At 44.3% G+C, this 23,735-nt stretch overlaps 1 protein-coding gene across 2 annotated transcripts in view; it reads left to right on the top strand.

The window, feature by feature from the left end:
• Chchd6 (coiled-coil-helix-coiled-coil-helix domain containing 6) overlaps positions 1–23,735 on the top strand; it is a 226,908-nt gene that overhangs the window by 119,349 nt on the left and 83,824 nt on the right. For both annotated transcript variants that reach the window (XM_050131296.1, XM_050131297.1), the window contains exon 5: positions 9,461–9,544. In XM_050131296.1, the coding sequence (XP_049987253.1) occupies positions 9,461–9,544 (84 nt within the window). The remainder of the gene's footprint in view (positions 1–9,460; positions 9,545–23,735) is intronic.

Below are 23,735 nucleotides of genomic sequence, written 5' to 3'. Positions count from 1 at the left end.
AGGCCTCCACATGCATCATTAAATTATCAATTTGAGATTCCTCAAAAACTTTTTATGTAGGCACTTGGTGCTGTAAATTTCCCATTAGGGCAGTTTCCATTGTACTCCAAGGTTTTAGGATGTTGCATTTTCATTTTCATTCAAGTCTAGGAATTGCAGATTTTCTTCTTTTAGCAGTGTGTTGCTTATGTTCTGTGAATTTTTGTCCTCCTTACCATTTCTATTGCAGTTGGTATCTTTCTGTATTCCATTGTGATCAGATAGAATGCAGAATGTTTCAAATTTTCCTATAAATCGTTTAGATTTGCTTTGCTTCCTATTGTGGTTAATTTTGGAGAAAGTTCCATGGACTGCTCTGCAGAATGTGTATTCTTGAGGTAAATGGAATTTTTGTAGCTATATTCGGTCTATTTGGTTTATGATATCATTTAACTCCCAAGTTTCTCTGTTTTTTTTTTCCAGATGACCTGTCTATTGTTGAGTGTGTTATTGACATCACCACTCTCAATCTGATAGGATCAATATGTGGTTTCAAATCTAATTATGTTTGTTGTATGAAATTGGGTGTTTCTGTGTTTGATGCTTATATGTTTAGGGTTTAAATACTCTGTCCTTTAATGACTATGAAGTGATCTTCCCTATCTCTTCTGAGTAGGTTTGATCTGAAGTCTATTTTCTCAGATGTTAGGATAGCCCTGCCTGCTTGTTTCTCTATTCTGTTTGTTTGGAATACCTTCTTTTATCTGTTTATCATAAAGTGCTGTATATTGGTTGTAAGGTATGTTTCTTAGAGGCAGCAAAAATATATACCCTATTTTCTGGCCTAATCTGTTAGTCTGTGTCTCTTTATTGGGAAATTGAGATTGTTAAAATTAAGAGTTATTGAGCAGTGTATATTAGTTACTATCATTTGTTGTTTTGTGGTGTTTTCTTTGTCCTCTTTTTATTAAACATTCTGGATTTATTCATTCCCTGTTCATCCTTGTGCATATTTTACCTGTTCTCCAGAATTACATTTTGTTTCTAGTAGTCTCTGGAGAACTAGCTTAGTGTCAGTATGTTTCTTAAATCTTTCTTTAGCTTGGGAATTTTTTTCTTATTTTTTAGTTACAACTTATAGTTTTGCTCAGTATAGTAGTCTAGGTGGCATATGTTGTCTCTCATGACTTTAATAGGACATAGGTCTGAGCCCTTCTTGCTTCTTAAGTTCCTATAGAACTTACTCTGAAGAACCTGTCTTTACATGTGATTTGATCTTGTCCCTTGCAGCTTTTTTTTGTACTGTACATGTAGTGTTTTGATTATTATGTGTCATGGGGTTTTCTTTTGATAGGTATCTCTTTCCTTAGATTAGGGAAGTTTTCTTCTATAATGTCTTAAACATTTTTCTGTGCCTTTAACTTGCATGTCTTCTCTTTTGCCTGTATTTATTCATAGGTTTGTTCTTTTTTTTATTGTCTCAGAAATCCTTCATACTCTGTCATGGTTTTTAATATTTTTTATTTCACCTTTATTTATTTTTTTGAGTGAACTTGTCTTCAAGGTCGAATGTTCTGTATTCCATTTGATCCAGTCTATTGCTGAGGCTTTCCTCTGATTATTCAAATTTTCATTTCCCTTTGGATTGTTTTTTTAATTTTACTTTGGCTATTTTTCAGAGATTCTCTTTACTAAAATATATTTTAATATCTTGAATTATTTTCATTGTTTCATTTAACTATTTGTTTTCATGGTCTTCATTCTCACATTTATTTGTATCATCTTTGAGTTCATAGATCATATTTATTATTGTTATTTTGAAATCATTATTTTTGTATACCATCTAAATCACTTTTCTCAGGAATATTATTATGGTAGTACTAATTTTTGCAAAGTGTCTATTGTCTTGGTATCTAGAGTTAGGTTGTTGGCATTTCCTGGTACAGTCATTGTTTCCCCTTGGTTGAGATGGTGTTTGGATCTCTGTTTGCTGTTGTTCTAACTTGTCAGGTTGCTGACCAGATGAGTGAGACTTAGGGTTCAGTCTTAAGGCAACTTGATGCTCAAATGGAGTATAAGAAGCAGTCTTCACTCAACCAGTGCTATGTGGAGCTTCAGGTCACAGGAGCAGTCATTCTGTAGATTTAGAAGGTCCTCACATCCAGTCTCCAGAAGTCTGTGGAAGGTCACTGGGCTGGGTAGAGTTCTGGTGGAGTCTGAGGTCCCTATCTGAAAAGGATAGATGACAGGAAGGATGAGCAGGTTCTCAGGTGGCAGGAGAGGAATAAGTGGTGGAAGTCTGGGGTCCTTTCTTAGAAAGGAGGGGCAGCAGGAAGAGCCGACCTCTCTATGTTTGATTTGAATAGAGACTTGTTTCTAGGGTCATGATACTATCCTAGGCTGTCTCTCTTTGGTGTGTCAGTAACCCCTGATTTTATGTCATCTCATCTGCTTGTCAGTGCAAGTGGTGGACTAAGGCTCTCTCTACCAATCCATTCTCAAGAAGCAATGATAACAGTTGTAGTAGGATCTGCGGGTTGCATTCCTGCCGCCCTGCTCCCAGCCGCCTGGCTAGCTTATGCCCCGAAATAACAACACACAAACTGTATTCATTTAAACACTGCTTTGCCCATTAACTCTGCCCTTACTGGCTAATTCTCATATCCCGATCAACCCATCTCTAATAATCTGTGTAGCACCAGTCTTACTGGGAAAGATTCAGCATGTCTGACCTGGCGGCTTGCTTCATTGCATCTGCCCCAGAGAGGAGAGCTATCGAGTCTGAGCTCATTTCCTCTTCCTCCCTGCATTCTTTTCTGTTTACTCCACCCACCTATGTTCTAACCTATCAGGGCCAAGCAGTTTCTTTATTAGCCAGTGACCCTCCTCCATAAAACAGTGACAGAAAATAGAGTTTACTTTTTCACATTTTTTAAAACAGTCTTTCTATATCGTTCTAGTAGCCTGGAACATACTATGTAGAACAGGCTAGCTTTGAACTCAGATATTTATTGCCTGCCTCTGCCTCCTGAGTGTAAGTGATGTAGTTAAAGGTGGCACCACACCTGGCACTTTCTCACAGTTTTGAACATTAACCCAATGCAGGAACATTTGTAGTAAGAGGAGCGGGTTGTGTCCCACCACTGGCTAGCTTAGCCCCCGAAATAACCACGCAGAAATTGTTTTAATTAAATTACTGCCTGGCCCATTATATCTAGCCTCTTGGCTTACTCTCACATATTAGTTTAACCCATCTGCATTAATGTATATCACCACTTGACTGTGGCTTACCGGCATAAGTCTAACCAGCGTCTGTCTCGGACAGGAGAACCATGGCATCTGCCTGACTCTGCTTTCTTCCTCCAGAAGAATTCTGTTCTGTTTTCCCCACCTACCTGAGTTCCACCCTACCAACTAGGCCAAGGCAGTTTCTTTAATAACCAATGAAAGCAACTCAAATACAGAAGGGCCTCCTACACCAAACATTTGTATAAGAAAATAAGAAACTTTCAGTCAAACAGCAAAGACTTGGCCATTTTCACTAACCCTATTCCATCCTTCCCTCTTCAAAGCTCCTTGGCAATCTCAAAACCAACAGCTCACAGGTAGCATGCAAGCCTGGAGGGGTACTAAAGAAGCAGAAAAAGGCTGGAGCTCTTGTAGGTGTTGTTCCTGCCTGCTGTTTTTCTGAAACATCCCATTTAAAAAGTTCATCTTCATCTGACCCAACTGTTTCTCATTGCAAACCTTTTTTCCCCAGGGATTTTGTCTAAAAACAATCATAGATATTTGTTGGAAACATGGCTGCCTGCAAAGGTAGTTATTTAAGCAAACAACCTGGTGTCAAGAAATCTAGAAAGAAAAGCAAGAATTTAAAATTCTGCTTCGGGTTCCTGGAAAATTAGACCAAGTGTTTAGTGTGTAAGATCCCAGGGACCCACACCTAGACACTTGGGAATCATGCCAGCAGAAGTTGAAGTCAAATCTCAAAGGAAACAAGAAAGAAGCCATGTGTGAGGAGTACTCAGTAAGATTGGCAGTGGGTTTATACTAATACTAATCGGAGCTATTTCCATCACTGTAAAGATTCTTTGTCTCTTCATACACATCTGCCTTTCTCTGTTAGATCCCTCTCATGTCAGCATAGTGTCTTGATTCCAATGTCTGAGCTGTTAGTGATCTGATTCTATTATTTTATCTCTTGGTGGTGGTAGTGCATTTGCTCTCACTTGCCCTCACTCTCTGTCTCATACATATTTTAGGTTTTTATTGAATATTTATTTATTTCTGTCCAGTAAAGGGTTTGTTGTTGTTCTGTATGGCTGTTTGTATAGATGTCTAGGTCTCTTGAAAGTATCAGCTACTTGGTTTGTATTTTATCCAAGTGATCATCTTTTTCCCAAAAGAATGAGATTAATCAATTTAAATTTTATGTTTATCTATTGCTAAATATCAGTTTACAAAATTAAGTGGCTTCAGTCAGTGAGTGGTGTTTGCACTGCTGGATCAGACATCTAGCTCAGTGGCTGCTCCAATTTCTAGGCTTCTCAGTGCTGCTTCAGGTATTTTCCGTGACTGCTATTGCAGCTGAAGGCCTCACTGGAGAGGATGCTTGCATGTTCCCTTCTGGCTGCTGGAAGCAGGTGAAGATCTGCAGGCCTCAGCCTCTCTCACTGGTTGCTGATGGTGCTCCCTTCCTCCCTGCCCTCAGTTCATTATTATGTGAGTGTTTCTCTAGGGAAGCTTATAACATGGAAGCTCATGGTGTGAGGAAGCAAGAGCTACAGGAGCAGGGAAGCCAAACAGACCCCTGGCTTGTGAACACAAATCTCAGAAGTGGCATCACACCATGTTTGTCATAGTCTGTTGATTAGCACTGCCTCCAGGTCCAACCCACACTTAGAGATGGGGACCACACAAGACCTAGTGTGGAAATGAAGGAGAGTTTGGGCCTCTTGGAGATTGTCTACCACATATTTCCTATAATGGCTCTTTTTTTTTCTTTCCTGTGATTTCTCCTTACTGTTGTCTGCCCACCTTCTTCCAACACTTGTCTCTTTCCTTACCTCTATCTTGCTCCATGTCTTTACTCTCACCATGCCTATTGTTGCCCTCCTGTCTTCATCTACTCTTAGTGCTCTCTTCCCTTTGCCTCTGCCCTTCTTTCCATGCAATCCCTTTGTGGTAGCCATTATACCTGTGCTTGCCAGCTTCCTCTTAAGGTCTGTTTATCATCCCTGCCTGCTGCCTCTGGCTGGTAACTCTGTACCATTCCCACGCTGTTCGTTTCCCTTTACTGCCCTATGCTTAAGGTTTATCTTACCACATTGCAGTTTTTATTTGAAGACTTGAGTATTAATATGTCTTGGGGTTTGATTATTTTATGCTCATAATTTCCTTTTTATAAATGAAAAATCATTCATTTCTTTGAGACAACTTTAACATGTAAAATAAAATATTTTATCAGTAGGAGATTTTAATACTCTGCATATTTGATGAGGAGTCAATCTTATTTTGTAGTGATACTTATGTTCTGTTTAGAAGAATAAAAGTCCTTGTCTTTTAGAATAGCGTGTTGAAGTCTACACAGATGAAGTTACTTGCTGGAACACTCGGAATAGGTGTTTGTGCATGTCTGTGTGTTTGAGCATGTGTGTATGCACACTCCTGTCTTAGTTCTTGGTTGCTGAAGCTTAATGATGCTATCTAAGTTTTTACTATATTGTTTTGTCTTATGTTTGAAATGTCACCATAAAATCTTTGCATCCTTGTGATATTGTCCCATGACATTAGTGTGATCTGGGGTGAATCTGTCTTAGTTACTGGTTTTGCCAATATGCTTCCTCACCTAAATGAGTCTAGATTCACAGTATGAGATTTGTCTGGCTGCTTTCTTTCCCTGCTTATCTTCGGTGTGACCTTAGTATACTGATGTTGTTTTTCTAACTGACTGTACCTACCGGGTCAGGCCAAGATCTTCCTTCTGTCGGCACAGTTGTGTTGATACACTGCAGAGGCGTCAGAAAGTGGGTGCTGAGCTTGTTGTCCTGGGTTGGGCCTGGGGCCTCTCACCCATTTAGGTTGGACAAACAGAAAACCATGTGCTAGAGGAGTCTGTGGAAATTTGTAATGCCTCCTTTTTTGCTTCAGGGTTCACCTTCAGCTCCAGATGTCCAGCTTGGTTCCTGCCCTTCCTCTGTAGGGTGGGGTTTATTTTTATCCTTTAGGATTGGGAGGTCCTGGCTGCCCTGGCCTGCTTCAGCCCCAGCCCAGCAGGCCTGTGGCTCACACTCCGCCTACTGCTTTGTGTGTCCCTTCTGTGTTAGCGCTTTAATCTTAGTTTTGAGCCTGTGTCTTTCACAGTTTTGACTGTGTCTTTTCAGGCATGCGTTTTCTCTGCTGTTGTGTGTGTGGAGCAGCAGCGGTGCATCAAAGTGTGAACTAGCAGTATAGTCTTGATGGAAGAGGCCCTCTGCTAATCCACTAAAGATCCCTCCGCTCATACTCAAAGCCTTCCTTCAACTTTGCACAATGTCGTAATGGTGATATTTGTCCTGTATGTTTGAAGCAACGTACTTGGTTTGTTTTAGAATATGTTTTCCCAGAGGACTTGATTGGGATTTCTTTAGACAAAATAGCAGCCTGCTAGCTCGCATGTTACAGGGTCATTGTCTCCCCTGCACATCAGACTCTGAAACTGACTATCTACATACATATTTGCTTTTCCCACAAGGACTGAGTTCCATGAACACATCTGGTACAGCCAGAGCCCCTTTTCTATTATAAAAGAATGCTCTTTTATAATAGACACTTGGGTGCAGCTAAGGAATTACTGAGCCAGTTACTGGGACCATGATGGCCATTCCAGTATCACCTGGAGAGATGCCTATTTCTTGGAATCTTGCTGACTGCAAGCCTTGTAGTAGAGCTGCTGTTGTGTGATGCACTCTTCATTCACCAAGAGGAAATCTTTGGGTGCCTGCTGTGGACTCTTCCCTGCATTGCCTCCTGTACATTATTGCTCATGGAGATTTCATTACCAGCCTCACAGGTGACTAGAGTAGGCAAGCACTGTGTGGCAGGAACTTATGAAGAAGTGCCCAAGCCACAGAGCTTCCAGTCAAGTTGGCTGTCCTTACTCTTCCTCCCTGATTTCCCATTACATCCTCACCTGATCCTTCTTTTGTCTTTTCCTGCAGACTTAGGCTAGTCTCAGTCTCTAGACTGGGCAGTAAGTCTGATGGTGAGGCATCTCTGCTCAGAGCTTTGCTTCTGCAACTGTTTGCTGATGTGTGTCCTAGTGGCTGCTGGCTGAGTATTCCAGGAACCTCTGCTCAGAGATAGAATCACAGTATGTCATTGGGAGGGTGGGTACATGCCTGGATGAGCTTCCTTGTCCTTTCTGCCCCAGCCACCCCTAGGGCAGAGCAACTGAAGAGTCTCATGATAGTTTTGCCTTGGGATATCATATTTCTGCTTGGCTGGAACTACAGGTCAGAAAATGACAGGTCCGAACCCTGCAAGATATTCCCATACTGTCTGCTTAATTGTATCAGATGCGCTTCTCCTCTGGTTGAACTAGAGATCATTCACAGTTGATGCTGGGCTGCTGAGAGGCCCCACACAGATTAGCTATGCCTGTGTGCCTGGGACACAGCCTCCTCATCTCATCATCATGCTTTGAAAGATGCTATGAGAAATCCCTGGCATTCAATCCACTGTCCATGTTTAGCTTTGCTGGTGTGTTGGCATTCCAGAGGCATTCCAGGAGCCTTCTTAAAAGATCCTGTGAGGAATCCCTGCATGTAGTCCCTTGTCTCTGTTTAGCTTTGCTGGAGCATTGGCATTCCAGAACCTTCTTGGAATTTTTAGATTCTTCAACCTCTGGAGAGCCAAGTTGTTTCTTTGCTCCAGTTGACAGGTAAAGGGAAATACACGAGGAAGGTAGCTTACCCAAGACTAGCTAGGCCACTGGCCAGAGCCAGTATCTGAATTCTATTCTCAGACATATAGCCTGGCATTGCCCTTTCCTTGAGCCCTTCAGCACAAGCATGCTCATACTGGTATGCAGTTAGCTCCCACTGCTGCTTAGTTTGCTGCCGTTCCAAAAGATTCTAGGCCAGCAAGAATGTCATTGCTAATGAGAAGGGGCTTTCAGAATCTTTGCCTCTTTTCTTCCTTTGTATTTTTGAAGAATTTAAACTCATCTGCAGAGACCATAGGGTATCTTAAAATAAAAGGCTCAGGACTTGGAAATCATGTGATTCAGGTTCATAGTGGACCTCAGTCATTGATAAGCTTGTGCTCTTGAGGGTGGTGAGAGTAAGTGCCACCAGGAGCCTGGTGTAGTGTTGGGGCACACAGCCCTCATAGGGGTATATAGCCATTAGGAGAGATATCCCTCTTCCAGGCACCTACCCCAGACTGTCCCAAGCTCTCTGACCTCTGATGACTGCTTCTGTGTAGGAAAGACAGAGGCAGTGGGGCTTAATACTCATACTGACAGCACCTAAAGGGCTGAAGATATGGGTATTCCAGTAAGGGGCACATGTTCCCTGCTGCTCCAGTGCTGTGAGCCTTTGTAGATGCCTCGTTCTGACCCTGCTCATTTCTCTTGGGGTCCCTCAGCCTTCAGACAGTCTTATAGGTATGGAAGCAGAAGACACTTCTGTTTCAGTTTTAGCCTGCACAAGAGAGGTGATCTGTACAAACAAGGAATTTGTTCAAAGTCATTTAACTCCTTAAGGAGAGTACTGGGCTGCACCCCAAGACTGCTAGCTCCTGACTGTCCACTGTCTAGCCGAGCCACCATCCTTACCATAACCGAAGGAGGGAGGCTCTGTTAAAACTGTCTTCAAATGACTCACACACACTCCTTAACCACCTAGGGGAATAAATCCCCTCCTCTTTAGAACTCTGGCTCTCTTGCTATAAACAGGGACCCCTGCCACGATAGCTTAACATACAGAGCAGTGTTGTGGTGTACCACCAAATATCAGGACTCCAAAACCAGTGCCACAATCTGCTCTTTCCAGACTGAATTCATGGAGGCAGCTTAGTGCTTTAGCCAGACCCAAGTTCTCTGCTCTGCATAGCTGTTGAATAGTTACTTGGCCCTTCTGTTGAATCTCCTATTATGGGTATCCACTGTGACTCTTGACCTTCATTAACTTATTGCACTCTACCTTCCTCCTAGGCATTGGGAGGAACCTAGAAATGCCCAAGAAGCATGTAGAACAGGGTTTGGCAGATAGTAAGCATTCAGTAAATGTTAGTGATTATCATCTGCAAAATGGTTGTGCTAATTATCCACCTTGAAGGGCTGTGTGAAAATTGAGCGTAACACATGTGCATGACCTGCCACAGCATAGGCTCTCTGTCCATTACTCCTGCTTTTCTCACCAAGTATTGTTGTGAGCAGAAACGTCAGTCGCCTTCTCCCTGCTGCCAGCTAACACAGGCTTTGTTCTCTTCCAACTAGGCCAGGGAGCTGGAGAACAGAGAGGCCGAGCTCAGCCGCCGTGACACCTTCTACAAGGAGCAGCAGGGACGCATCCAGGAGAAGGTAAGGCTCAGGCCTGGTTTCTTTCACATAGGTCTCAAAGGTACGTGACCAGAGCCCCACCACCACCATGGTGGGGAAAGAACAGCAGGCTTTCTGCTGGCTTACCCTAACACAAGTCACCCTGTGGACATGCCCATCCTCCTGCCTCCGCAGGAGCACCACAATCCCAGCCTTTCAACAAGTTGCAATCACAGACATAATTGCTTTTTAATTGGCCATTTTCTATGAATGTAGCTGGCTCTGCCACAATCCAGATTTAGAAAAATAATTCACTTTCACCACAGGGCGGTGCTGAGACCCAGTACACCTTTTTCACTTGTTTAAGCCACACTGGGTAAAAATAATAATAACATGAAGCCTTGCTGTACAAATGCATTAAAGTTGTATCATTGATTTTCTCCTGGGACTTGGGAAGATCAAAGTACTCTGCTGCAGCACGCTTGCTGCTGCTGTGGATGAGCCCAGGAATGCAGAAGAGTCACAGGCATTTCTGCCTGTTTAAATGTTGGTGACAGATGATTGAAAATTTATTTGGTAACGTGCTTACTTTGGGGGGGGGGCTTTAATTTGTTGATTATGGCAGAATTTTCCAAAGTGATGGCTTATAACATGGGAGGAGATGGTTGGGAAGTTTAAAAAAAAAGTATTTTCCCTCATGCCTGAGAAAAGTATTCTTCCTCATACCAAGCAATCTGAGCCACCAGCTCTTGCAGGCAAGTCTTCTCCTGTCATTTGTCAGGGGTTGGAGCTTTGGAAGTGACAGTTTGCTTTAGGGGGCCTGCTTTCCATTGGGGGTTTTCTCCTGCAGCATGCCACAGCAAAGCCTGGCAGAATTGTGAGTTCTGGATTTCCAGGTAATGGGGACAAGAGGGCGGTGGCTCCCTGCTTCACGGCCACCTGCTTGCCCGCTTCTGCCAGGCATGTAGAGGAAAGCCAGCACAGAGAATAGAGCCCTGACAGTGACACCCTGCAGTCCTAAGCATGTGCCTGGCTAGTGCCAAGAGGCCTTTAAGAAGCCAATATTCTCAAAGCAGTCCATGCACAGGTTTAGCGGTGGCTTGCCATGTTAAGAATTGTGATTTGAGATTACAAAAAGGAATTAAAAAAAAAAACAACCCACCAGCCATGGCTCTAATTATCACAGTCGCCCATATGTTCTCAGGCATGGAGATACTCTTTCTGTTGTATGTGCAATACTCCGTCTCCTGCTGTGCTCTCTTCATCTCTGTTTTGGGCTGGGCTACTCAGAGCATGTGCACCTGCTTCTGTGGGGTGGAAGGAAATGTCTGTAGCAGTTTTCCTCCTCGAAAGTCTGTTTTCCTCTCATCGCTCTCCTCTTCCACCTGCACTCCAGTTTTCTCCGTAAAACCAGTCTTCTGCTTTGCCAAGGTAGAGGCCGTTCTCCCACCTAACTCTTCCACATCCTCTCCTCCTCTGTGCTGCTAGTAAAGGAGAATCTAGCTCCTTAGGCACAGAGATGGGCCCTCTTGAAAGGGGAGGATTTTACATGCTTGTGAATAGTTTTCACTTTCATGAGGTGTCAAAGTTTGCCCTCCTTTCTGATCATGCTTTCCTGGTGATAATAGAGAGGAAAACATCCCACGTCCCAGCAGATGGAGATCAGGCTGGAGGAAGCAGGGTTGTGGGGAGCCCACATAAGACACAAGAGGCCAAAGAGTGAGGCTTAGTTATACTAGTTCTGAAAAAGGTTTTCAATCTTTCCCGTGGCTAATGTTATTCTGGTAATGGTTGGGAAGAGGAAAATACAGCCCCTGACAATCTCCTTATCAACTGCTGCTTCTCCTCAGCTCAACTTCTGTTTGCTGAGCACTCTTAAACCTGACATTTACAGCTCCCAGACCTTCCAGCCATCATGCGCGTCTTCTCACCTCCCCTCCTCTCTCTTCTCCTAAAGTCCCTTCCTTGTTTCTTTCTCTCCTCCCTTCTTTCTTTTCCCTTTCTGTTTCCTTTAAGTGTAGATACTGACTGCAGAGCCTGATGTAGGAGGGAGTGAAGCAGACATGACAGTGGAACCTGTCTAAGGAAGGTGGATAGTATGGAGAGTGGGCTCCTGTCCAGGAAGAGATGGGCTCATTCTAGACTTCTAAGCAATACAGGGTGCAGGGCAAGGCAGGTTTAGGGTGGAATGGTGGAGGCCTTAGGCTAGAATTCTGCCACCTGCCACCTGTCACCTGTGGGGTCAGTCCCAGGGTTCTGTGTGGGCCTCCCCTGGCCACAGTGACAAACAAGGAAGGAAAGCCTGCATCATTCAGGTTCACAATCCAGGAGGAGACATTGTGGTGCTTTTGTACCACCATGTTTATTCTGCCACAATAGTCTCTTAGTGTGGAAGTGGAGGCTGCTGTACTTTCTAAACTTTCTGAATAATTATTCTCTGTGCCCATGTGCAAAGGTATAAGTGTAGAGTGTTGAATTTCGCCAGGGTGAACAGTGAACTACTGGAAAGTTCTCATGCACCTGAGGGAGAACTGTAGGTATACTAGTCACAGGGGACAGTGGTGCAACTGAGCTGGCTGAGCCTGAGTGTCAGAGTCTGGCTGGTGTGTCTCTGCTGCATTGCAGTTGCTATTTCTTTCTGTGTCTCCATTTCCTAATGTTTAAGATGGAGTCATCTGTGTTATCTGTGAAGAGGGAATGGAGGGTAATATAGGCTGTATCTGTAGAAGTGTTGCCCTGGGCCAAGTACACAGGAAATGCTGGGTTTTACCCTGTATCTAGTGACTTGGTATTCTGTATGGTGTCATAACGAGTTCTGCAGTTTGGTAGTAGTACATATGCACGGGTACATGCATGCTGTGTGCTTGAACCTATGCATGCTGGGTTGAGGTCCATTACTGACAGTGATCTGGCCCCATCTCCTATTCTCTGGGATTGAAGAAGCCTCCTTCCTAGATTTCATGAGACTTTTTCTGAATGCCTACCGGGAGCCCACAGGCCAGGTCGGCATTGTGCAGGAGGCTGGGGCCAGTTGCTATTCATACTATCAGTTCTCATGCACCATTGCGTGAGGATACATGCACCAGTGATGTAGGTGGGCCTTCTGTCTATGTGTTACTTTCATTGGTTAATAAAGAGACTGCCTTGGCCTTTTGATAGGGCAGAAAATTAGGTGGGTGGTGTAGACAAAACAGAATGCTGGGAGGAAGAAGGCAGTGAGGCAGACGCCATGGAGCCAGCCGCCAGGTCAGACATGCTGAATCTTTCCCAGTAAGCCACCACCTCATGGTGCTATACAGATTATTAGAAATGGGTTAATCAAGATGTGAGAATTAGCTGATAAGAGGCTAAAACTAATGGGCCAGGCAGTGTTTAAAAGAATACAGTTTCCGTGTTATTATTTCCGGGGCTAAGCTAGCCATGCGGGAGCCAAGCAGGATGAAAAGCAGGCCTGCCCGCAGCTCATCACTACACACCAGGAAGGGATACCCTCAGCCATATTCAGAGTCGTGCTGTGGAACCTTTTGCAATCTTATTTGCCCTCCCACTGAACATGCACTCAGCTGTCGTTCTGTGACTTCTAGGAGATGAACAAACTGGGTCAGGATCCCCACGTTGTGCCTGAAATTGGCTCTCTCAGGATTGGAGTGACTTGTGTCTCTTCATCCAAAGAATTTTATTTTCTTGTGTCAGGAACTCCTGTGAAATGCCTGAAACACCCTGAAAGCCCATATAGAACTGACTGCTGTTGCTGGCAAAAGCCCCATTTGCTGTGGCTAACCATGACACCCATGGAACTGAGTAAGAAAAGGGACAAGTATGCTTTGAGGTCCCACAGACATCAACTAGTTCTGGCTTGGTAATGGAACAGCCTTGAGCTGAGTGTGGTGTTTACATCCACCGGTCTCAGTTTTCTTCTGCTTGAAGTGGGGTGGGGTGGTAATCTGCCCATTATTTCATCATGAGTGATTATTTGTGTGAAGCAAACAACAGAGTGCGTACTAACATAAGAAATAAGTTCTCTTTAATGTTACTTCCACCCTTTCCCTCCTTTTAATTTTAAATACATAACCATTCATTAATTCTACATCAGTTCTGTTGGCCAACTTCCAGGAACAGAGATGGTTTAGTCAGGTGTGGTTCTGTTTCGTGGAGGCCTCAGGTATAGAGAGGGGGTGGTGAGGATTGAGTCCTCGGGGATATAGAGAAATGATGCTCACATTCTGGATTTCTAGGCCACAAAGACCTCTCAGTTCTATAAGCCTTTGTCTTCCCTTTCCCAGACTCAGCAGCTGCACAGAGGAGAAAGCTTGCAGGCTAACTTCTAAGACTCAGTTTTGGAGGAAAACTCAGAAACGTTTGTGTTCTTTCTGGTGTTTGACTCTTCTTATCTTCCCCATTTGCACATGCCTGTTCCTATGAATGGTCAGCCTTTTCTCCCCGCTTTCCCTAAAGCCTGCCTGATCCATGCACAGGTATCCTTGTCTCTGGGGCATTGAACAGTGTATTCACTTGCTAGTGAGCATGTGCACACCAGGGAGCTATAACCTTCACCCACAGGGTGAAACTGTTGTGCCCTCAGCAGAAGGGCCAACACGGGTGATGTCAGCTGAAGTCCACACTGCTGTGGCAGTGCATTGACACAGCCACTTTGGAAGAACTGAGGTCCAGTTCTATTAGAACCAGATATGGACATGCAGTGACCCAGCGGATTCTCCAGAAGAAACCATATGGCATTCCTATGGGGTGCTCAGGAGAGCCTCAGAGTAGAATCATGCAGTCCATTCATCTATCCAGTGAGGAGAGAGTACAAGCAGCCTACAGCTGTAGGAAGCAGTAGTGAAGATTTGTAAACCCTACGAAGGAAGCAGAAGAGGCCAGGTGTGGAGGAGAAGTGTATGATCTATCTGCATAAAATTCAGAAGCAGCAAAGCAAATCTGTGGGTTACAAAGCTGAACAGTGGTCACCTGAGGAGAAGCTCTGACTGGAAAAGGATGCATGGGTTGGATAAGAGTCACTCTTTGACCTGGGAAGGATTCACCTGTCAGTATGTTAGTTGTTAGAAACAAGGGGATGCTATTGAAGACTGCAGGCCAGCAGGGAGTGCCTGGTGCCTCCTGTCCCCTCTCCTGGAGCCTGGGGCCCTCTCAGAGATTCTAGCACATAACACAGCACATACCATGCTGCCTAGTACTTCCTAGTGTCTGTGACATTTCCCCTTCTTCCTAATAAAAGTTCTTGAACACAGTCCTAACAGTGTCGTTCACAAAGGGTGATTCATCAATGGAGGCCAGGAATGCAGTTTCTTTCATATAATAGGTGCTCAGTAAGTATTTTCCAGAATAAAGAGAGGAAAGTGTGTGCACATAAACAGGAAACAAATGCATTTGGGTTTCTGGAGAGGAAGAAGGGAAGCTTTGCCAAGAAGGCTGCTTACTGGAAGCAGTGTTTGGAGAATAACCAAAATGCCCATGGCAGCCTGAAGGGTAGGACAAGGAACAGCAGGGACCTCTGGGTGGAGGCCACAGCCTCAGCTGAGGTGCCCCACACAGAGACCATGGAGGTGAGGCTGAACAGAGACTGGCATGTGATTTTAAGGGACCTGGCTGAAAAGTGTGGCCTTAAATCATTTTAAGGTCTACAAGGACTGAAAGCTGGAGAGAGAGTTGAGCTTGAAAGCCTGGGAGAATAATGGTGCCATTTAGGGAAAGAAAGTCATATGAGCCTTTGCTCTTAGGGAAAGTGGTGAGTTTAATTCTGGACATATGTGTATGAGACAGGATGACCAGAAGATGATTGAGAGGTGTCAAGCAGGAAGTATAGATCCTGCAAGACAAGTCTGTGCCATGTGCCAGGCCCCTTTTATAAGTTATCACTGATCCTGGCATCAGCCCTGCAAATTAGATTATATTACATGTGTTCTACAAATGAAAGAACTCAGAAGCAGGCTGAACAAGCTGCCAGAAGCCATGCAGCTGATAGATAGATGGAGTCTGCTCCTTCCACCACACCATGCTGCCTCTCTATATCAGCTTGGAAGAGAATGTGGGAAGCAGGCCGGATACTGCGGGGCAGAGAGCTCAGGCCCAAGAAAGCCTGTGTTACATGTGTAAAGGATATGTAACCACACCCAAGGAGCCTTTCATCATCTCAAGGGAGGCTAGCACCGGTCTTTGTGGGGTTGAGGTAGGCATGTGTAGAGGAAGCAGGCTATCTGGCCATTTTTTCAAGAAGTTTCATCCAGGAGAACATGTTGGTAGTTGAGAAAGGAGTAGAAATCCCATCGATCTGGGAGGAGGGAACTTCCTATGTTCTTTTGGAAAGGGGTCCTGCAGAAGCCAGTCCAGAGTCAGAGCAGGGCATTCTAACAAGTGATTGCCTTTTCCAGAGTCTGCCACAGGTTCTAGGAGTGAAGATTGGGGCCACATGGTGAGTAAACTTGTTCTTGTTGCAAGAACAGCTGTACAGGCATGTCCATTCGACACCTTCCTTGAGCATGGAGGCCTACCTTGTGTCAACCCCAGAGATGTCATTGAGATGCAGAGCAGGACACTTGTATGGAGATGAAACCAAATGACAAGGATCCCCAGAGAGAAGCCTTGAGAGAGATACAACCAGAATGGGGATGCAGAGCAGAAGACAGCACATTGACCTGAAGCCAGAACAGTGGTATATAGGGGCATCAGTCACAGGGAAGGGAGCCTGGCCTCCAGAGCAAATGGGAGCATGCATCACCTACTGAGCCTCCTGCTAGTAGTCTAAAGGAGACCTCTGAAAATGTTTGAATCCAGAAGTCTTTTACCTTGGTACCAGGCTAGGTGAAAGCATTTATCTGCCAGCTGCTCTACCAGTGCCTCATTTAGTCATGGCACCTCACTTGTATGTTCTCATGAGCTTTGAGTGGGAATAGATTAGCACAATTTGACAGACAGAAGATACAGTGGACCTGGAACCCATGCCCTGGGCCCTTCCCCACCATATGTGAGACTATAGCCTTGCACTTGAGTGGCTTGAGAGGGTTGCAGTGTAGTATCGAGTGCTGGATTGTCAGCACCACTGCCAGCTGTGTGGAGTTAGCAAATCACTTAAGACCTTGAACATTGATAGGGAGTCTGCATCTTTACAAGGACAGCACTATTAGCTTTGGTTACAGGGTACATAATGAAGACTTCACCCAGCACCCATTACTTTGTATCCTTGTGTTAGCTGAAGCTACCATTAGTGATCCCAGCCAGGGAATGATAGAACAGTATAACTGCTACTGTCCTCACATCTCTATCTACTGGCCCTGTAGTTTTTCCACTGTAGTGTAAGCAGAGTATCCCAGTCTCTGGATTAGATGCTTTCTTACCGTCTGCACTAATCATGTTAATTATTTTTCTCCTTGCTGTGAACAAATAACTTTTAGACTCAGGGGGGGATTTATTTTAGCTTATAGCTCAGATTCTAGCCAATTTCTGGTGGTGAAGGAGGCCATAGTGGCAGGAGGGTGTAGCACAACTTACTTACATCTTGGCCAGTCACGAGGCGGAGATGAAGTGGAAGCAGGGCTGGGCTATAAGATCCATTCTTAGTGACCTGTGCCTGTCAGCTAAGCCCTTTGTCTCAAAGGTTTCACAACCTCCCAAAGTGGTGCTATCATGTGGGGACCAAATATGCAAGTAAGTGTGTGGCAGTAGTTCACATTCAAACTGTAACTTGCCTCATCAAGGATCAAGTTAGTAAGTAGGCCTTCCCAAACTTCATTTTCTCATCTGTATAAGGTTTCTTCATTGGGTCATTGTGAGGAGAGGCAGCATAACCAATACTAAGTGCTCCTCTAGCATTAACTCTGCAGGCACTCAAGACTGGCATCTCTACCTCTTCCTCCATCACCACCACCTCTGCCTCCATGCTTTCCTTCTTCTCCACAATAGTTACTATTTCCACCACCACCATCACGATCTCCAACAACTCCACCTCCATCTGTACCACCTTTACTACCTCCACCTCTATCACCTCCATCATTTCTCCTGCCTTTATCTACACCTCAACCTCTACACTATCACCTCCATCACTTATACCACTTCCTGAACCATCTTGCTACCTTTACTAATATTTATGCTGTCTCTTTTACCACTTCCATCATCTCTACCAACTGGTCCATCTTCACCTCCTTCAACTGGTCCACTATCTCTACTTCTGCCACCATCATCTCCATCTTCACCACCTCCACCCCTCTACCTCCTCTACCTTTAATCTCATCTACCTCTCCATGCACCATGTCAACCTCTGTCTTCTCTCTGCCGTTGGGTTCTATACCAACTGGTATATTTGCCTCCTCTACCCTTGTGTTTCCCTCTACTTGTATCAGCTCTACTCACACCTCTTAACCACACACTCGCTCTACCTGTCACCTCCACCTCTTTGATCTCCTTCTTTGTCACCACTTACATTACTGCTGTCAGCTTCCCTTTGCCCTTTCTTTCTCTACACTGCTTCTACTTTGTCAGCTAAAGTGGGTTCTTTGCCATACAGTCTTATCTCCTACTTTACCAGAACCTTCTCTACCTGACACCTCCCCAAGATTAAAAACACAGAAACTACAACCTCTTATAAACTTGGAGGGCCTGCTGCTCCCCAACCTTGCAGTTACCTCCTTGGGACAGATGTCTAAGCCTAGGACCACTGAGTGTGCTGTATAGGTCTTCTGTGCTAGGTATAATACCTGGGTTGTATTGCTTGGGTTTTGTTGTGTGGCTTTGGGAGTGGTAGGAGGATTATTTGTCACATGAAAATGAAGACACTGAGAGAAACTAAGTGACAGCCGGATGTTTCATAGCTATCAAAGCACAACCAAAGATGGAACCATGTCTTTGAGAATCTGTCTCAGGAAACTGTAGCAGCTCTGACCTCCTAGGTAACTTAGACAATTGCATGAGTTGATACACACAAATTAAACCCATTTCCAAAGCTGCTTTTCCTGGTGCCTGGCTGCTAATATTTATTGAGTGTACTCTACATGCAAAAATATTGACTGTCTCCTTTAACCTTCAAAGTGACCCTGAAAGCTGGGTGACAACAATGATTGGATTGCTGGCCTGGTTTGAGTGCTTGGTCAGAAAGCCCCAGGTATGTTCTGAGTGAGTCATTGCATTCTTTTTGTTCCAACTGCAAACAACTCCACAAAGCTGGACTTCTCACCAGCCTACTGGGCAACAGATTCAGAACTGGCATGGACATCCACAGCAGCGGTACCATGCATTGGGTGGGGTCACAGCCGAAAATCAGTTTTCGGCCCTTAGACCTTGTCACCTGAATTGAGGGGTCAGTACTTAGCAGCTGATGGCACCATGCCAGCTGCTGCAGGGCTGTGAGTCAACACTATTCATGGGGGAGAGCTCCTGCAGGGAGACACAGGAGTACAGCTAGTATCCCTCCCATGGCATGTTTACTTCTGGCTGTGCCCTATCTGTTTATTTAAGCACCTTAAAGCTAATTCCCAGCAGCCGTACCCTTTCTCCCTGTGTACTTCACACAAGTCTCAAATATGTAATTCTTACATAACTACAATGTCCTCAGAGCAGTGACATTAATTCTTATGCTTTTTTTTTCCAATAATATCTTCTTCGAGGATATTTGGTTTTCTATTTGTTTGGGGCATAAGTCTGTATCCAACAGTCACATTGAAGTTGCTTCTTGGTTCTGAAGTTCATGGCATATGTAGTTCAGACTTTTTCATGAGAGTAGCTTCTTCTACTTTTCCTCCTCTAATGCACAAAACCTGGGCCAGAGAACTTAAATGCTGCTAGAGCCTGATAGGAAAAGGGAGTTGCCTCCCAGGTCAAGGGCTAGCCCTGTGGTTAAATTGCTGCTTGCTGCTACTGATTTATGTCATTTGCCCTTTAGTGTTGTTAGAGTCCTTTTCAGCCCAGACTCAGTCAGAATCTGCTCTCTGCAAGTGGTTTCTGTGCATTCCTGCAGTAGCCATAGTGTGCAGTGCTTCCTTCTCACATGCATTGTGTGTTGGTCCCCCCAGCACTTTAAGTCTCCCAAATGATGCTTACAGGTTAGAGAGCCAAGAGTGACTTTCCATAACACATGCAAGTTGTCACCCATTCCAGCTGGGGAGGACTTTGTTACAAAGATAGTTTTAGGTGGATAGCTACTCCAGGACCTTTCCCACACTTCCTAGTGCTCCCCTCCCAGGCCTAGATCAGCCCGTTTACTGCTGGTGTCATAGTGAGACATCAAGAAAAGACACTGGCATCAGGATTCAGCATACTGTGCGCCCCTAGTGCTGGGAACTAAGTGTCCTGCTCATACCACTGAGCTAGCATTTCCTGGCCCCTTGATCCCCCCTCCATCATGGCAGCCTATTAGTCTCTCATGAACTGAAGCCATGTTCTTCCCTCCCACTATGTATTTTTTTTCTGGATATCATCCATGATTCAACATCCAGTTGTTTAGCCAGACTTTCTGGTGTTCTTCGTTGACTCTCCACTGCAACCAGGACAAGGCCAAGATCCTTCAGCCTGGGCTGCAGGACTCTGGTTTGGGTCCTGCTTGTGTCTCTAGGCACTTCTCCAGCCTGCTGAGCATTGCCTGATCTGGAAGCCCCTGTGCTGCCTGCATGTGCCCACTATCCCAACAGAACTGTTCCCTATCATGGCCTCACCTAATTCACTTTTTGACCTCTCCAGATTCTCCCCCACCCCAGAGTGCAGTGACTGAATGACCCTGTAGTCGGTAGAGAACAGCATACACAGCTAGTCCAAGGTGGACCCATGAGATGGAGAATGTTCCCTGAATGTCACTCAGTGCTCTTTGCTACTGTCTCAGTTTCCAAACTCTGTCTGGGTACTTGTGTTTTGGGAATTACTGGGTCGTCTGCTTGGGGCTTATTCAGCCATGGGATAACATTGCCTTTTTCTTAAATTGCCTGTTATTTATTTCTGAAATATATGTTCATAGTAAGAAGAAAAACAAAAAAAATACAAATAAGGACAAAGAATAAAAGGAAATTGATTTAATCACCTGCCCTTAAAAGAAGTGACAGTTGTTCCCCTCAGTTCTCACCCATACCAGAGACTGTTAAACAGTCATCTTGTAATGTTTTAGTAATGACAAAAATGGGATCATACGCACACATATCTTCTAATGTCCTTGAATTTTCAGTCTGCCATCAACCTTCATTTATATCCAGTCTATCTTGATCTAACTAGCAACATCCTACCCCTTGTCACCTGTCATTACACTCTATTGCTCCAGGTTTTTCCATCATTAGAACTATCTGAACTGGTTTTCTAGGAAAATGCATATTCCAACCTAAAATTACTGGATCATGAGTTCTGTACTTCTCCAGGGGAATTCAGGCTCTGTGTTGCCCCCCACCGGAGAGGCTGACACAGCTCACCTTCTCATGCTGGTCTCTTCTGACTTTACACCTGGAAGTATTTTCCTCGTCACCTTTTAAATAAATTACAAATATAATGTATATTTGCAGAAAGTCAAAACACCAGAAAGCTTGGGAAGCATGGCTTTCCATCTGCAGATCAACCCTGGGAGACCTTCCTTCAGATACTGATGTGGGTTTCCCTTCTGTATGCTGTAGATACCATTGGTTAATAAAGAAACTGTCTTGGGCCTGCTCAGGGAATAGAGGTAGGCGGGAAAAACAAAACTGAATACTGGGAGAAAGGAGGGAGAGGTAGAGAGAAGCCATATAGCCCCTGCTAGAGACAGACGCTAGATAGAATTTTACCTGGTGAGCCACAGCCACATGGCGATACACAGATTAATAGAGATGCATTCGTTTAGGATATGAGTTACCAGAGATACGCTTAAGCTATTGTCCAAACAGTATTGCAAATAATAATGATTTCTGTGTGATTATTTCAGGCTGAGCAGCCAGGATCCAACAAGCGGCCTTCCTCCAACAAGATACTTTCTCTCTTGAGTGCCTTACTGCAGCAGTACAGATGTGGATTTTCACAAATGGGGTTACAGTTTATTTTGCAACTTATTTTGTAGCTTGAATATAACAGTATGTCTTGAAAACCTTTACACACCAGCTCTCTCTGTACATCAATCTCACTTGTTCCTTTTGTCTAGTGCATGATGGGAGTCTCTTGTGTTTATTTGGCATCTTCCTGTTGATGGCATGAAAGGTTATCATCTCTCTCAAAGTATTGGTTTTAATGGTTAACCCCAGATTTCTCTTCAGGAATAATACCAGTGAAAAGGCTTTTGAAGTTGCAACCCCATTCCTGTGCTATTGCAGCATCGTATCCCCTGTAAACATGACTACACTTTACAGTGATCAGCATAAAGAAACTCTTTTGATAAACAGTGCTTTGATTCCTTATGTTTCGTCTCTTGAGTATATCCTCTTTATAGCAACTGGCCATTTTCCTATAGGCCATTTGTCTTTTTTAAATGATTTATAGGCCTTTTTTATATGATATGTTTATTAGAGAGTGGTTAAACTATTTATGTTAGAAAAACTCATTTTTCTTGGTCTGTTTACTTTATAGATATTTATTTAATGGGATTTATTTATTTATGATTTGCAGAGTTGCTGTTGTCCTGAGTGGGCTCAAATGATCCTTTCATCTTAGCCTCCTGAGTGGCTAAAATGACAGGATGTTTTGTCATCTATTTTATGATAAATTCTCCTCTTTCCCCATTTTTACTTTTTGTCATTTATGATTATTTTGAAATCATATTCATTAGTAGTTACACGGTTCCACTCATTGATTTAGAACTCTATTCCTTATCATAAACGCTCTTGTGTATGGGAGCTCTTACAGATGCTGCAAGCCTCCTGCTGTCTCCCACAGGTGACTGACCACTGATGGAATCCATATCCACACCCAGATCTGACTTCTTCCCTGGCTCTTGCTAACTGACCTTAGGTCAGTGAGTCACCTCTGCTGAGCTTAGAGTCTTTGTTCTTAGGGAATCAAGCAGATGAGGTCATGGGGACCAGGCCTGCCAGGATGTAGCTAGATAGGTAACAGTCTTCTCTATTTTCCTTCTGTGGTCACAATTGCTGTTGTTATATGAAACTCAACAGTACTTTTCAGTGCACAATGGCAGCTTCTAGTTCTGCTTCCACCCTGAAGAGTGGCAAAGTTATTACGGAGCCACAGGATCCTCCCCTACCATTTGGCCATGTGTGCTGTGTCAAGAATTGGAAAGAACTACTCTTCAACCTCCATTCTGTCTGGAACTCATAATCCTCCTGCCTCTCCTTAAAATACATGAAAACAAAGGGCAGGGAAATGGTTCTGGACTGGGAAGGATCTGACGTCCTACGTCTGCTCTCCTATCTGCCATTTGTGATGCTTTATCCTTTTTTTTTCTTTGCTAAATTGGACGTTCCTTGTCTTGGGCATCTTCCTATTTACTGTGAATCCTCAGGAGTGCTCAGCCCCAAAATCTGTCCTGTGAGTGAATCCATGCCGAGACTGGATGCATCTGGATGGGGAGATTTGAATTCATTTAGCGTGACTGGATGTTCTCTTGCAATCTCTCCTGCCTTGAGTTTCAATTCCCTCACATCAGAGCTTGATTCAGTCTCAGTCAGGAGATTGTTCTCTTTGATAGCAAAGGGAGTTTAGGAGTCCTTTCTTTCCATCTTGCTAACTGGCCACCTTTCACCCCAATATGAGCCCAACCCTTCCTACTCTTATCACTCCTAATCCAATTCTAAAAGCTTTTTCCTCCCCCTTTTCATTTTTTTAAGGCTCAGCTTTCCAAGCTTTAGCTCCTCTGACCCTGTTCTCACAGCCTGGGCCATTCCATCATGTCTCTAGTCAGTACTCTGCTCTGTTAGAAGTAGGTGTTTCTGGGAAAGTGACTTCTGGGTCCTAGAAGCATCTGGTGGAAACCCACAAACTCTCTTCCTACAAACTGGTGTGTTCCTCTGGACCCTGTACCTATCTCTTACCCTGTGAACTGCAATCAGTGGGTGCCATGATCTTCATGATCTCACAAACACCTCAGTCCTTTTAAGAGTGTTCATTTTATTTCTCAAGAGGTTTTGTTTTTGCTTTTGCACTCTTGTTCTCATAGAGTGTGATCCTCCCTCAGGGATGTTTGTGACTTCAGGGGATGTTTGGTGACATCTTCAGACAGTTGAGGAGATGTACCTTCACTAGCTGTCCAAAGTGCCAAGGGTGCTGCTTTCCACTCTACAGTCCAGGACAGGGCCATAGCAAGGAGTCACTTAGCATAAGACAGCAATGG

This window comes from Alexandromys fortis, unplaced genomic scaffold (assembly GCF_014885135.2).
Source record: "Alexandromys fortis isolate MF-2015 unplaced genomic scaffold, M_Fortis_MF-2015_v1.1 scaffold_378, whole genome shotgun sequence".
In the NCBI taxonomy this organism is placed as follows: Eukaryota; Metazoa; Chordata; class Mammalia; order Rodentia; family Cricetidae; genus Alexandromys; species Alexandromys fortis.
This window is presented reverse-complemented; position numbering and strand designations above follow the sequence as displayed.